At 36.9% G+C, this 16608-nt stretch overlaps 2 protein-coding genes across 2 annotated transcripts in view; one reads left to right on the forward strand and one right to left on the reverse strand.

Annotated features, from left to right (window-relative positions):
• LOC306878504 (inactive serine protease 35-like) lies at positions 1-6538 on the forward strand. Its single transcript, XM_079430938.1, has 2 exons — positions 1-201; positions 4253-6538. Exon 2 carries the CDS (start codon positions 4266-4268, stop codon positions 5538-5540), a length of 1275 nt encoding a protein of 424 aa, XP_079287064.1. The 5' UTR covers positions 1-201; positions 4253-4265; the 3' UTR covers positions 5541-6538.
• Positions 6539-6834: 296 nt separating this feature from the next.
• The window catches only part of LOC306878263 (clathrin coat assembly protein AP180-like), a gene marked incomplete at its 5' end in the record, with an annotated part of 45192 nt that continues 35418 nt past the window's right edge, over positions 6835-16608 (reverse strand). The window contains 10 exons of the mRNA XM_079430498.1: positions 6835-8398; positions 8484-8578; positions 9052-9159; positions 9247-9333; positions 10598-10691; positions 10959-10983; positions 11069-11305; positions 13337-13519; positions 15095-15166; positions 15578-15676. Of these exons, the coding sequence (XP_079286624.1) occupies positions 8492-8578; positions 9052-9159; positions 9247-9333; positions 10598-10691; positions 10959-10983; positions 11069-11305; positions 13337-13519; positions 15095-15166; positions 15578-15676 (992 nt within the window). The 3' untranslated portion in view covers positions 6835-8398; positions 8484-8491. The remainder of the gene's footprint in view (positions 8399-8483; positions 8579-9051; positions 9160-9246; positions 9334-10597; positions 10692-10958; positions 10984-11068; positions 11306-13336; positions 13520-15094; positions 15167-15577; positions 15677-16608) is intronic.

Consider the following 16608-nt stretch of genomic DNA (forward strand, 5'->3'; position numbering starts at 1 on the left):
AAACGTCAAGTGTAATTCATACCAAGGGCTTCGTCTCTTGAGCTCTCCCTGTCTTGAAGGTGGAGCAGACATGAGAAGAAACGGACTATCAGCCAATCCAGCAGAAAACCCTCTGAGATTAAGTAACTTTTAGACGGTTCTTACTTAAATAACAAGCATCTGTTTGCGGATTGAACACCTCCATCAATCGAATGATAGCAGGTATGGCGAATTTCACCTTCAGAGAGAATTATCACAGCTGCTATTTATTTATTTTATTGTAAAAGTTTTCATCTTTATATATAAAAAAATAAGTTTAAACAATTTTAGCACCATTCTAGCCTTTGGAAAAAAATTAAATGTCATGATATTTGTCATTATCACTTTGAAGCATCTCAAGTATAGTGATTGCAAAGCTTCTATAAAAAGATGGGCTATAATTAACTTTTTTCATGAAAGTTTAGGCAGCTCGTCAAATTGAAAATGCACTTAATACTTTAAATATATATCTGTACATCAGTAATGATAGAGTTAGGCTATGTTAAAGACCTCTCATCTGATCAAATTTATTTCAACATCAGGCCTTACAAAAAATAAAAAAATTAAAATACAGCCGAGGTCTTTTTTGATGGAAAGTCTGGTTGTCATAGTAATTTTTGTGCAAAGGAGACGATTACCATGCAGATTACTTATAACTGTCAATGCAAATATTCGTGTATCCATAAATGATTGACGGTGAGGGAAAGACATGCACTGAAAGATCTGGCAACTTTGAATGAATTAGTTTTAAACTTAATTGCAAATGGGACCATTAGCGCCACCGTTTGGTTGATGAAGCTGGTTGAAAAGTTTGCAAGATTGAAATTTCTGTGCCTTGTAATGGAAAAATGGGGTGATGCTGACATTGAGGGGAATTTTCTACATGTAGATGTGTCTATTACAGAAAAGCCATTGGAAATGTCATAGTGATATTTCAGCAGTGATAGAGGAATGTCAGATTGCAGATGCTCCTTTTAGCAAGAGAACTGTTGATAGAGAGATCAGATCTCATGTCAGACCAAGTTTGACTGAGTCTGTCTGCTTTGCAGACTTTTCAAAGCACAAGCTGTCTGCACATTTTACGTCATTGTCTTACTGGAATTTGTTTGGACTTTTGTAAGTGCTTCGCTTTTCATGGCCCTCTCCAGTAAGGATGCATAAGATTTGTCATTGCCTGGATCCATAACTTCCCCCGCACAGATTCATGCACATATTTTCCCCTCACACTTCCACTGAGGCCACACAGCACTGTCTTTAAAGATTGATTCTCACAGACAGAGCGCCTGATGTAGATAATCAACATCGACGGCATGTCATAGTGAAGTGTGAGGTGAGAGGAGAGGGATTTCAGCTCTGCAGGGAAAGTACTGAAGCAACAATGCAGCAGCAATCTATATTCCAACCCACCCTCGCCACCCCTAAACTGACTGCTGATTAGAAAATGTTGCTGCAGTCAAGGTTTTTCTTGGGTGCTCAGCAATCTAACATGATGAATGAGAGAGAGTGGTGGCTGTGAAACACTTGGCATTGTGGTTTGCCTTTTTTTTGTGTGTGTGTAACTGGATAATCATTTCTATAATTTCACATCATATAGAGATACTTTTGCACTTGGGGGCTTATAACTCTGTTTTATCTTATGGATGCTTTTTTGACATGAGATTAAAAAAAAAGACAATTGTGACTTTTTGTCTTACAATTCATACTTTTTTTCTTGCAATTCTGAAAAGAAATTCAGAATTGTGAGGAAAAAAAGTAACAATTACTTTCTATTTTCTTTGCTGAACAAAAAACAGAATTGCGAGATATAAGCTCAGAATTACGAAATTAAGGAATTGCAAAGAAAACATTCTGAATTGTGAGATAAAAAAAATCGCAATTACTTTTTTGAACATCTCTTTTACTCACATGGTGGAAATAGGCTTAGTAATGCTGGTCTGATTCTGAAACATAGTAATTGTAACAGTGCTAATATATTGCTCTTCCTTTAAGATTTAATTGGTTGCATGTTTGCATTTTTGTCTTCACTTGCTTTGAATAAGTATCTACTTAACAAATAAATGTAATTATCTTTGCACTTAATACAAGGCTCTCTGGAATACATTATCCTGACTGCTAAATCAGGGCGTTCAGTGTTCTCATATTGCCCAATAGTCACTGTTGTCCATTGCAATTCTGTATCAGTCCACACATCCAGGTAACTGAAACTAGCGCTATTTTCATGTATCATATCACACAGGTCTTGTGTCGTGATCCCTTCAAATAAACGCAAATGGCACCATGTTGTCTCTTAATTAATGATTATGGTGTAACTCCAGGGGACTTTATTATCTTTTAATATAATATTGTTACAGTTTTCACCTTGTTGCAAGGCCATGTTTTGTATGATGTAATGGAATTCAATATTCCACCTTTACTGGTTAGTAGCCGAGTATTAAAGCTGGATAATGTAGTCAGTCAGCTGATCATTATTGCAAAATAGACCTGTCACTCTAATCAGGGCCCTGAAAGATCTCTTAAATCTGCAAACAGGGTTTCTCACTGACATGAAAAACCTGAAAATAATAAGGATACTTGGATAAAATTGTGATTTCCAGGTCTGGAAACTTCATGTAAATGTATCAAATATTTATAATTTCATTGAAAATGTATTATTCATATTTATGCTCAAGTCAGTGCAGTCTCTATTATGTGCATTTGAAAATCCCTGTCCTGCAATCACGAATGCCTGCAAAAGTCATGGAAATGCATTGGGAATCTTGGTATCCATTTAAAAATCACTACTTTGTTCCCATTATTTATGTGCATTATTTATGTGGTGCGTGATTCCATGTGTGACCTGCGTGGAAGAGTCAAGCATCTTTTCATCACACTGCAAACTGATGGTCTGGTGGAAAAATAAAATGCACCCATATCTAAAACGTTTTCCAGTTAGAGCTGTACCTGACACATAAATTAATGCAGAAGTAGGCTGCTGACCACTTTGTGCATTTACTGTATGTGTGTGTGGGTGCATGTGTGTTTAGATTATCATATAATTTTCCTCTGATTTACTGGTAACAGTACCAATTGCATTACCATCCGCAGAACCCCAGTATATACTTAATACTAACATTTAGCAAGACAGTAGGAATCGTTTTCAAACCACTGACTCAAAATACTCAAGTCAGTGCCGACAGGGTCAATATTCATACAATCCCCGCCACAAACCTCCAGTCTCCACAGGCAGCATCATTTTCCTCTAATGGCAGATATTTTCTTTCAGCCGGTGTCGTTTAGGGACTAGTTTTTAAATGCAAGCATTTTTGTATGCTATTTGACTCATTTGTTTAGCCTCTAAAGCTAATGCAGCAAATCTGGCTTTCGTTAATTATTTGAACTATTTCTTTAGTAATAACATTTTATTGTGTGTGTCTTAAAAGCAGATTCTAAATTTTTGGTTTGGAATGTGTGGGAATACTGTTGTTGACTTAACAGATACATTAGGATTGGATCTAAATATCTGTGGAATGTGATGATGGGGAATAAGGTGAACTGTACAGTATATACACTCTCAGATTCTCAGGAGTCTTGAAATAGTGCTACAAAGTATTATTATTTGTCTCCCCCTAGTGGTCATGACTGTATTAACGTAATCCTCTGTTCCTGATTTCAATACTTCCAGCTCTGCTCTTCCTGATGTCTCCTTAATATTATTTTTGCATAAGAGCTGATGAAATAAATCAGGTTTGCTATATAATTAAGACATCCAAAATGCACAGTGCTGGGACCAGAAATAAGATACACTAATTTATAGGAATGTCTGTAAGAAATATATTGCATGCATGAGATTACTGATTGCATGCATGGTATACTGCATGCGGTGATTTTACTGATACAACTAATTGGTGCAAAAATAAATAAATAAAAAATTGAAGCACATGCTGTATGCAAGGTTAGAAAAAACACGCACTGTCCACATATCCTAGCATATGCATAAAAATCTATATGGGCTTAAGATGACTGAAAAGTTCAACTGAATGTAAAAAAAAGAAAAATAAAAACAGGGGAAATAACAATAATTTATAAGATCAGAACAATGTGTTCTGATATTTTTGGCTCTGACCATTCTGGGCTTTCAAATATGTTTTATCAAAAGACAGTAACTTTCTTGAAACTAAATGCCTCAATATGAAGTGTTACATACCTATATATAAAGTGATATTGATTATTTTGTTTTTCTTTCTGTCTGGTCTAGGGGTCTCTCTGCAATGGGCCCGGTACCCTTAACGCTCCTGCTTTGCGTCTCAGCACTGGCTGTGCTGGTGTCTGCAGCAGTGGACGATTCCACAGGTGACGATGACTACACCTGGCCGCAGAGGAAAGTACCACTGGTACAAGAAAAGCAAACGGTGCACCTGGGAAGTTCTGAGTTTTTGGCCAAGCCGCAGACTGAGCTCCATGGAATATGTGGCATTGAGTGCAAGCGGGGTCTCCCGGAGCCCAGCCTGGACGATCTGGAGCAGCTACTGTCCTACGAGACCATGTACGAAAATGGAACCCGCACGCTCACCACCGTCTCAATACAGGAGCTAAATGTGAGGAACGACTGGATGGGAGGTTCTGGGTTACATACTCGGCGCAGACGAGAAGTGTACGGCACGGACACACGGTTTACCATCGCCGACAAGCAGTACTCTTTGAAGTATCCATTCTCCACGTCTGTAAAGATCTCCACGGGGTGTTCTGGAGTGCTGGTGTCCCCCAAACACGTCCTGACTGCGGCTCATTGTGTCCACAATGGTACGGACTACCTGGATGGGGTACAGAAACTTAGCGTTGGTGTGCTGAAAGAACGTTCACGCCGGAAAGGGAAGGGACGGAAAGGGAAAGGACGGAAAGGCAAAGGCCAGAGGAAACATAAGGAAGAGGAGGAGGATGAGGAAATCAATGAAAATATAGAGATTGAAGAAAAGCAGGGGCGTAAGGGAAAAGGCAAAGGCAGGAGAAACCGTAGTCGCCGCAGCACCACTTCCGAACAGCCCTCGTTCCGATGGACCAGGGTGAAACAGATGCAGGTGCCAAAGGGCTGGTTTAAAGGGATCTCGGAGAACGTTGTGGCCGATTATGACTACGCCATCCTGGAGCTTAAACGGGCACAGAAGACCAAGTACATGGATCTAGGTATTATCCCCTCCGTCAAGAAGCTGCCCGCAGGACGTATACATTTCTCTGGATTCGACGACGACCGGCCAGGCAACCTGGTGTACCGCTTCTGCTCCGTGTCCGAGGAGTCCAACGACCTGCTGTACCAGTATTGTGACGCCAAGCCTGGCTCCAGCGGCTCGGGTGTCTACATTCGGCTCAAAGAGCCTGGCAAGAAGAAGTGGAAGCGGAAGATCATTGGAGTGTTTTCGGGTCACCAGTGGGTGGATGTTAATGGGATGCAGCAGGATTACAACGTGGCTGTGCGAATCACGCCCCCCAAGTATGCACAAATCTGCCTCTGGGTCCATGGGGACTCCAGCCAGTGTCGGGGCACCTGAGAGACTCCGTCAGTGGCCCATCTGACTGCCTCTGTCCCGGCTCTCAGCAACCCTTGTGCCTCCCATTTGTGCACTACACAAACTGCTGCATTCATCAACACTTAAGACTAAAACACACCTACCATTGAACTTTTGATACCTTAATTTATTTTATTAGACAACTTTTGTTATGAATCAGTTAGAGCGAATGTATTTCTAGATTCAGTTGTCCTAACGAGAACTAATTCTGTCCTAAACAGTCGTTTTGAATTAGAAAATGTACTTCAGTCTGTGTTGTTTGATATGGGAGGCATTTGTTTTGTCTGGTAATCTGTCTGGATACCTTGAAGTAGAAAGCTAGATGACTAGTTGACACAAGAAAAAAAAAAGAAAAAAAAAAACTTTTTTTTTTCTGAGAGAAAAAGCTTTGAAGTTTATTTGTGGATTTTACGTCCCTTTTTCTTCTTGAAGAACACATTTGAGAATCAATGTGCTGGTTTGTTTTTGTTATCATAATGTTATTGTTGTGTGCCTTTAATAACATAAACTGTAACCTGTCTTCATGGGCTTCCATTTACAAAAGTTCTGCTTTTTGTATCACCCTGCAGGCAATTAGTTGGAGGTTTACCTTCAGATTCAGATGCCCTTGTTGACTTTTGGTGCTATTTTAATTTTAAAATACAAAACATCAGAGGACCTGTCGGAGTAACAGTCTACTGTAGAACTGTAAGTATGTATTTAATGTAAGACTCGTATTATGAGTTTCATATGATCATGTTGTTCTTTAAAAATACACAGGGTTATTTAAATTTAGATATGGTTAATGATACATATCAATGTAATTATGATAAAGAGAAAAGCAATATAGCGTGATAGGAAATAAAAACCCAAAATTTTAACATAACATTGATGTTTTGAAAAAACAGATCACATACGTTTTCAATTTGTACAACGTTTTCTAAATGTTTGTTATTAAGGACCAAATAAACTGAGATTTATATGTATTGGTCTATGAGGACAAAATAGTGTGTTCACTTTTTCATCAAACTTTGTTTTCCAATTTAAGTTTGCTTTTAATTTCCACTCTTGAGTCTTTATTTCTCTATTATATATATATATATATATATAATTATTATATTGAAAATATAGGCTATAAGAATACGTTGTTGTTTTGTTAATTACCAGAAACATGTACCTTAAACTCTGCAGCTTAAAAATGACTGAACAATGTTACAGGCTCTTTTTTTTTAATTATCATGTGTTGATACAGAGCTATCCTTCTGAAAACAGACACAGGGGGACGCAGGTGGGAAATTCTTCCCATCAGTGTTTATTGCATCTCAGAGGACTTACATGCACTATGTAGGGGTGTCAAATATGAATCAATAAATCAAAATATTTTTTCTTTCAAGAGAATTTCAAAAGAGAGATCCAAAGATCTGCCTTTGTCATTTCCACGAGATCTAACAGGAAGAGTGAGTTACAGAGGCTTGGCTATACTGGGCTGTCAATCAGACCTTTCTGTTACATGGTTTAACAGTGACCTCCTGAATAATCGTACAGATCTAAGAGTCTATCTCTGCTAATGAACCTACGCACTGTTTTCTATGAACTCTGGTATTTTCATCCAATATATATCTCCTCCACACTCTATTTTGCTGTGCAAACTACAGTACACCACTTACCAACAGAGGGAGAATGAATCAACCGTTACGTGTAACAAACAAGGGTCAGGGTTTATAATGTAGTATGAGCGGGAAAGACTGAGAACCAAACATGTTCTACAATTATACAAAATAACAACACATGTACCAGCTTCAATTTGGATTTCATACAAGCACAAGTAACTATGAGACTCAAACACAGCATTCTACTGACTACAACTGTGAAATCTTGGGGGCTTTTGGGGGGAAACATAACCAGTTTAACAAGTCGCTGTACATTTGTTATGTCAAGATACTGCAAAAGGCCTTTCTTAGAGATCATCTGAGATTTGTAGCACCGAGATTTGGTGAATGAAAGTCCAAATTTGTTATTTTCTTGAGGAAAGTATGTAAACTGTGAGCTGACAATTAAATGAAAACAAAGTTTAAACTAAAGAATCAAAAAATATATGTATATATCAGAAAAATAAATACCAGTTAAAATACAAAAATGACATGTAATCACCAACAGGGTTATCTAGGATAGAGGAGCCTGGATATGTTATTAATTTATACATAATTCACATATATTTATAATTCATATTATTTATTATTTGTAAACAAACAAATGTCAATCAATGATGGGAGATGACAACAGCATGTCTTATAATCCGAGTACCAGGTTCACATCAATAAGTTGTACACAGATAAAAATTTGAGCAGAGGAGAGACCTTTTTTGGTCAATGAGGATAATATACAAAGAGTACCTTCTGCGAATCATGATACATTGCACACTGCTCCAAAACTAACATATAACAGAAAGCGCTTCAACAACTTGTTTAGGACCTCTGACCCGAATAGGGAAGTCCTAAAGGAATGAGAAATTGAGGGGATCCACATACACACATCATTCATTTCAGACTTAAACACTGGAAAAGACATACATACGCATCTTTTTTTAATCGTTCATTTTCATTTGTGTGTTTTTCTTAACAATTTTATTCTGTTTTGTTCAAAACAAAGGATAACATCGAAATAAGCACATCTTCATTTTTCGGCTTGTTTTCTCTATGATTCACTTCACAGTTTGTGCTACAACATGACACAGGAAGGCTGGGTGGGATTTGGGTTGGGGCGGGGTCAGTGGGCATTAGTTGCAGGCTCCTCAGGTTTCTGGGGGTGTAAACAGACAGCAGACTTCTCTCACTGGAGCTCAGTCTTTGAGAAAACAAATACTGCAAACAGAGCATGGAGAAAATGTCACGGTGCTTTGTGATTTAGTGCCTCATTTGAGTAGCCACTAGAAAAAGATATTGATACCTGGTAAATTATAAGAAGTCCTTGATGTTCAGATCTGCAAGGGGGTCCTTGGTGGGAGGTTTTTTGGGGCTCTGAGCAGCTAGCCCTGGAGACAACTGAGAAAGTAAAGGGTGCATGAGGAAATGATGATGCAAACTGATTAAAAAATATATACTCTACTGTTTGGGGTCAGTTTGATTTTTTAAATAAAGAAATACTTTTGTTCAGGAAGGATGCTTTAAATTGTGAATGCATTAAAAAAAGTGTCAACAAAGACCTTTATATTATATGTCATTTTTAAAAATATAATAATAAGAAAAGTTAACACACCAAATAAACATATTAGAATGATTTCTGAATGATCATGTGACAATGAAGACTGGAGTCATAAATAAATTACACCTTAAAAATACATTAAGTAATTTTCCAATTTTTTAAATCAAATAAATGCAGCCTTGGTGAGCGAAAGAAACTTCCTTCAAAAAAATTAAAAACCTTACAAACTTCAAATGTCTGAGTTTTATATATATATATATATATATATATATATATATATAAATATGTATGTATTATATTTTATGTTATTTACTGGTGCTCCAGGTGTTCCTGTTGCTGCTGGCCCTGTAAATGGTGGTCTCATCATGGGCTGACCCATCATCATGGGCTGGGGCATCATGGGAGCTCCTGCTGCTGGAGCCTGAGTAAACAATAAGAAATAAAATAAGCGAATAGTGTAAGTGCAAAATACAGAGCCTCTTTTAACATTTTAAAAGTGATTTCTCACCATGCCAAAGCCAGGCTGTGCTCCCATGGGTGGTGCCATTGCTCCAGGTGGGGCGGCAGCTCCAGGGGCACCAGGGGCAGAGCCAGACTAAACAATTAGAACAGGACCACAATTAAATACGTACTAAAATTATTTGGTGTAGAAAAATAATTTTCACAAATACTAAGAAAACGGCAAGTACACTGAAAAAATTGAAGCAATTTTCACTCAAAATGTTACGGAAGAGGATTCCAAGGTGCTTTAAACTAGTTTAAAGGCAGATGAAACAGCGCTGCCATTCTCAACAACACTGACGCAGAAAACAGGAGAAATACTGTGCGACAACAATCAGAATACTTTTCAATATACAAATTAATATTTACAATGGATTTATTGTAGTAACACTAAACCTACACAATTAATACATTATTATTAAACACTCGTTAGGCAGCTGATTTCCACTTTTCCGATGAGATATGTGATGAGAAAAGGAAGAAAAGCGAGTTCGGCAAAAGATGGACTCAAACCCTTGTTGACCGCATCATATGCCATAATCCATATGCATTACTCTATGACCTACACCACTGCAGGTGCTGTTTGACACTCTCCAACAACATAAAATGAACCTGACATGAGTGTGTTTATTCTCCACATTTTAATTTGACTTTATTCTTCGAAATTTAATGACTTTTTTTCTTGTAATTTATCGAGTTTATTCTCAACATATTATTTCGAATTTTTTCTCTAAATTTAAATATTTTTTTCTCTAAATGTAACAACTTTTTTCTCGTAATTTAACAAGTTTATTCAACATTTTATTTAGACCTTTTTCTCAAAATTTAACGAGTTTAATTTAATGACTTTTTTTCTTGTAATTTATCGAGTTTATTCTCAACATATTATTTCGAATTTTTTCTCTAAATTTAAATATTTTTTTCTCTAAATGTAACAACTTTTTTCTCGTAATTTAACAAGTTTATTCTCAACATTTTATTTAGACCTTTTTCTCAAAATTTAACGAGTTTAATCTCGAGATGGTTTAATTTTTTATTACTGCTTGGCCTTAATCCTCTTTCGTAGAAATTTACATATTGAATTAAATATAAAATTTTGAAGTAGGTTGGTGCCAACAGCCTCGTGGGCAGTAAGCCAACATATAAACGCCATTGCACTTCCCGAGTTCAGGTCCCGGCTCGCAGACCTTTCCCGATCCCGTCCCCCCTCTCTCTCCCACTTCACTTGCTATCAATACTTAACTATCCTATCATAATAAAAAGGTGAAAAAGACAAAAATAAATATTTAAAAAAAAAATTTTTTGAAGTTGAAAGACTGAAACATTTTTTAATTGTGTAAGAAAAAAGCAAGTGCTACCATCTGAGTGCCAGGTGTGCCCCAGCTAGTAGGGGCGACCTGAGGGGTCCAGTTAGCTCCTCCTGTCAGCTTCTTCTCATTCCACTGGTTGTCCCTGTACAAAACAAATAGCTGTCAGCCAACATAATGTGTGCAAATCATTCTTCTCAGTTCTAGGGCCACACAAAGTGAACATGATTAAATTGTGCTCCAAGGGAGAGCGAATCAATCAAGCTGCCATAACAGTCCAAATGAATTGTCAATACAAGTCAGGTTGAGTAATTCATGTTCATGAAGAGATGTTATGAATAAGTGACAAGATTAATAGGTGTCTGGAAACAACAGGAACATGGAGATGCACTGCAACAGACACTGAACTTACTTCTTTTGGCTTCCCATCCCCAAGTCTACAAGGGAGGAAAAAACAAGATAAGTCAGAGTCTGCAATGATAGTGTGTAAGATGACTCAGTCCATCATTACTCCATACGTACTTCCGACTAAATTGGCAAGTGAAGAGTCCAAGTCTCCTCCGATAGGTTTGATTGGTTGGGCAGCTGCTGCGGGTGCCATTGTTGGGGCCATTGCTGGTGCCATTGCCGGAACCATTGTCGGTCCAGCGGTGGGCACAATTCCAGGTGTCAACGGCGTGCTTGCTGCAGCCATGGGGGTCCCGCCTGTGCTCTGAGGCGTTATGGCTGGCATCAGAAGGTCTCCTAATCCGTCAAACACTGGGGTTGGCACAAAGAAGAGTGGGTTCATATAGCCAGGATGGATTGAGACCATTTTAGCCTAGACTTGATTTTGATTTACTGTCAGCAATCTCATAATACACTAAGTCAGATGTAACAGGAGTAAAACATAAGACAGAAACAATAAAATAAAACATATATACACTACCTTTCAAATGTTTGGGGTCGGTAAGATTTTTTTTATGTTTTTGAAATAAGTCTTTTAGGCTCACCAAGGTTGCATTTATTTATCACAAATACAGTAAAACCAGTAATATTGTGAAATAATTTCACAATTTAAAATATTTTGACCTAGGCATCATTTTAAGCATCATTACTCCAGTTTTCAGTGTCACATGACCCTTCACAAATCATTCTAATATGTTGTTTGATGCTCAAGAAACATTTCTCATTATTATCAATGTTGAAAACTGTTGTGCTGTATAATATCTTCATGGAAAACAGGATACAGTTTGTTCAGGATTATTTGATGAACAGAAAGTTCACAAGAACAGTTTTTATATGAAATTTATCAATAAAGTCTTTACTTTCGCTTTTCATTAATTAATACATACTTTCTAAATAAATGTATTCCTTAAATAAAACAATTGCTGACCCTAAACTTTTGAAAGGTACTGTAATAATATAAATATAAAGAAATTCAGACCCATACATTTATCAAAACATTCATGAAATATTCAAAACTGCATCCAGGAGTGTTTACTACATGCACTGGAAAGTCGCAAACTAGCAACACACATCAACACATTTTTACACACAGGATTTTCATTGCATTACAACATGGTTGGACACATTCTGTCAGGCACCAAAAAATTATCTTCACTGAAGAACCATTTGTACTGGATGAGGATATGGGCTAAGATGTTGGATCTTAGCCCATATCGGATCTTAGCCCCTCCAAGTCAATGACCCAAAACTTTAACCCTAAAAGCAAAGGGTTAGGGTCCTCAAAAAATGTAAAAGTGCACCAAGTATTTTTTTTTTTAGCTTACAATGACTTAAATGCAAATTTTACATTTAAAGAAATTAAGAAAAATAAGTTTTTACAAATGTTTCAAAAATGCACACCCTAGAAAAACATGAAAAATTACATCACATAAAGTATCAAAATATATAAAAATATATAAAGTTTAACATTCTCGTCATTTTGCATAGGAGTGTTATTCACATTAACATAAATTTCATTAATTAAACAAATGGACTAAAATGAATTAATATGATGAAACATTAACAAAAATACAAAAGGTGTTTTCTTACAAAAAATACAAAAAACATAACTTGGACAAAAAGTGTGTAAAAAAAAAAAATAATCACACTGATTGTCAAATAGACCTACATTATGGCACTAGTATTCAAAAACCTTCCAGGCTAACAGGTGTCAGTATTAAGTCCAAAACCACTGTCAAAATACACCTTTTCTGAAAAACTATTCCGGTACCAACAACACTAAAGCACATCATTCTAATGCAGTAATGCACAAGATCTGTAACATGGGCAAGCAGGGAAAATCCGCACACAGAGGTTAAAGGCAAAAGATGTGCACTGAAATAACAAACAGCGCTAGAACATTCACACCTCCCAAACCCTTTGGCGCGATTGGGTAAAATGATACATGCTGCAAAGCCCTGAGTTCTCTTGCCAACTCACCAATGGCACAGCAGGAGCAAGCAATGAGCCGGAGAGAGATGACAGAAGAATGCGACAGATGATAAAGTCGAGAAAAGCAGTATTACAGTAAGAATGCACAGAACACAAAATGAAATAAAAAAGGAGAAAAAGCACAGGGAGAATGCATTTTATAAGCGCTGCCACATCCTCTCTGTATTATTTAAGAAGGTCAGCAGATACAGATGTGCTCATGCAAGGCAAAAGTGTGCTGAGAAGCAAGCAAGCCTGAAAGATTCCTCACTGTGTTCAAGAGAAACTAAAAAGAGTTTAGTCAAATAGATAAGTATTCATGTTTATTAAGAGTATAATTATCTGTTAAACACACCTAGTTTGATTTCTCACCTGATGCATCAAAGCCACCAGAGGGCGCTGCGGTGGCAGGGGCGCTGTCTGCCGCCGCTGGTGTGGCGGATATCGGCACAGAGCCAAAGGCATCAAAAGCTGACTCCAGCAGGTCAGCTGGGGCCGAGGATGGCACTGGTGCTGGGGTTGGTGTAACCGTGGAGGCGACCGGTGAAATCAGCCCTGCAGACATTAACAGATAAGATGCCAAATCCACCACAAATCCATAGCACACTTTCAGATTCTTAACAGTTCTTAAATATCTATTACAGTTTATTATAGTCCAGCATAAGAGCAATTTCAAAACATGGTGTTTCTGAACTAAATTACGGTTTAAATGTAATAAACTGTTTTTTTTAACATATTCAAGGCTATCAATAAATTAAATGTAATTTATTTAATAAGCAGTGGGGTCCAAATAAAATTTTTGGATATTATTTTAGTATTATTTATATACTATCATAGTTTATATTAATATTATAAATGAGCTTTTATTTTAAATTTTAGTGTCATGGTGTGGTGCAGGAATAACGCACAAAGATGAGGACTAACAGTAAACAGTCTTTAATAATCCACACACCTAAACATAATGACACAATTAATGAGAGACAGAAACTAGGTCAGAGCACATGGGGAAAGAAAACACAAACAAAAGTCCATGACTGTGACTGTTAGCTCCCCTCCTGGAAGGCGCGACCTCGCGCCGTAGAAAAGGAAGGAGACGGACGGATGGAAAAAGGTTTGCACAAACAGGCAGGAGGAGGTTCAGTTATTATACGCGACTTTGGGCTTCTTTTTTTGTAAAGCTGCATGAAAAAAATCCCTGGTCGCGGGTTGCAGCTTTTTGGGCTTATTTAAAAAAAATTTGGTTGCTTGTTGGGGAAATCTGACTTTTTCTTTTCTGGTCAAGATGAGAAAGTTTTGATTATTATAGCTACATTGTTTTTAGTAGATAATGCTTTTAAGTAAAATATTAAAATAGTATAGATTTCAGGAGGAAAACCCTGAACAGTATTTTTTCTGTGACGTGGCCTCACATGTATCTAAATGTATGAATACAATACATGTAAAAATTTACTTTTTTAAATGTATATATTTATTTTTGTCCAGACCTCTGCTTGGAAGAAAATATAGAGGCCACGCCTCTTGGAAATTTAATTGACTTATATCATACAAAAAAACTTTATTTGTATGGTTTTGTAATATCTGTCACAGGCTATTTCCTTATGTGTCATAGTAGATCAGACTCTTTTTATAGAATCAGTTTTGAACATGGTAATGGATTAAAACATAAGTAACAGGCTGGATGTATATTAACCTTACATCTTACATCTCACAATATATGTAATCTAAGATGGCGCCGCAGATGGCAGCTACAGTGCTTTGCTCTTCAGTGTTTGTACTGTTTTTGTTTGTTTTTCCTGTTTTTTGTTTCTCAAACACGATCAGTTTACCAGGGATGACCTGCTGAACATTTGGCAGAACACACAATCTTTTACCGGATTTTGATTATTCGGACGATTTGCTGGACATTGTAGTTGGCGGAGCCGTAGCTCTGGTCAAACACTTCAGGACGCGCAGACGGGGGAAGTGAGCCGGACTTGCCTCCTCGGTAGTTCGGACTTCGCAAGTTCGACTCAGTGTACGAAGCAGTGTACTTGATAACGTCAGTCAGCTCTCCTAAGTTATCTACACTGAATTACAATACATCATCAACAAAAAAAGAGCATTTTCCTAATCAGGATATGTGACCCATACCTCCAAGCAGGTCACCCGATAGTGCTTCGGGAGCAGCGGACTGGGTTTCCCCAGTAGTGTCGCCAAATGTGTCTATTCCAGAGACAGACGTCCCACAGCGCAGCATGAAGGAGGAGAAGCATTAGTCAGCCTTAAAGCTGCATACACACTGAGAGAGGGGCAGATGGAGAGAGTGAGCCGAGATCATACAACAGGCAACACACTCCCACATCGCAACAAACACTGACACATAGATATGCGATCTGTGTGTCTTCCCACACTTACAATGTACACATGACAGCACAGCATGCATATACACTAAACTCAAATTTAAATGTATATGCAAAGAAAGTGAACTTGAACAAGTGAACAAATGAACAAGCTCATCAAGCTCAAATATTGTGCAGTCAGATGCAAAAACCTGGGTTACACCACATATGACATATAATATCTCTATATTGGTCTTCAGGATTTGGTGTTTTGTATGAGTGAGTTTTTACACACCAAGGAGGTCCAGCACAGGTCCAGGATCGGCTTTAGGAGGAGAGACAGGAGCAGCAGGTGTAGGAGCCACTGGAGCAACAGCTGGAGAAACAAATGAGTCTAAATGGAAAAGAGAGAATATGGCGTGATTTTGACATCTCTAAATAAAATGTAGCCAATACTAGTAGTTTGGAATGTAAATGTAATGTATAGTGGAAGTAAGAGTGCATTGGAGGAACGTAAACAAATATACAATACTAAATAATTAAAGCAATCGTTCACTCAAACATGCATGACTATCTGTCTTCTGCATGAATGGCAAATGGAAGAGAAAACACCATTAAACTATCATAAAAATCGACTCGTATACTGTAACTCTAACTATATTTCAAGTCTTTTGAAGTCATTTAATAGCTTTGTGTGAAAAACAGAGTGAAATTTAAGTTTTTAATCTTCTTTTTACCCACTGTGATAAAATCATTGACTCTGCGAGCTGGATTTGATCAAATGACTCGTTGAAAGGAAATGACTAATTTACTAAGTGAACAAAGTTTCAGAAGATTAATGCTTAAATAATCCTGTAAAAATCATGAAAAAAATTTATCTCCAAAAGTTTTCCTTTTGTGTTATACAGAAGAAAGTAAGTAATACAGTTTTAAACAACATGAGGGTAAATTCCAAAATATTCATATTTTTGACAACTATTCCTTAAAGTATCATAATAATAGTAATAATTCATAGTACATACTGAGCCATATATAAATAAATTTAATGGTATTATTCAATACGTCAATTTCAAATTTTGTAATTTAATACAAATAATCATTACAAATTAAATTATTAGCATAACAATCTGGGTTAAAAGTTGACCTGAAAAATGAACAAAAATGAAAAATAAATATTAAGAGAAAAATCATTAGTATTATTATGGGATATTATTGTTGGATAATATGATATATTTAGTATTAATAATAATAATTTGATTAATTATCAATTAACATGATTTATTTATTCATTATTAATGATAATATAATAATTCATGGTAAAAGACA

Source organism: Barbus barbus, assembly GCF_936440315.1.
Source record: "Barbus barbus genome assembly, chromosome: 12".
Classification (NCBI taxonomy): Eukaryota; Metazoa; Chordata; class Actinopteri; order Cypriniformes; family Cyprinidae; genus Barbus; species Barbus barbus.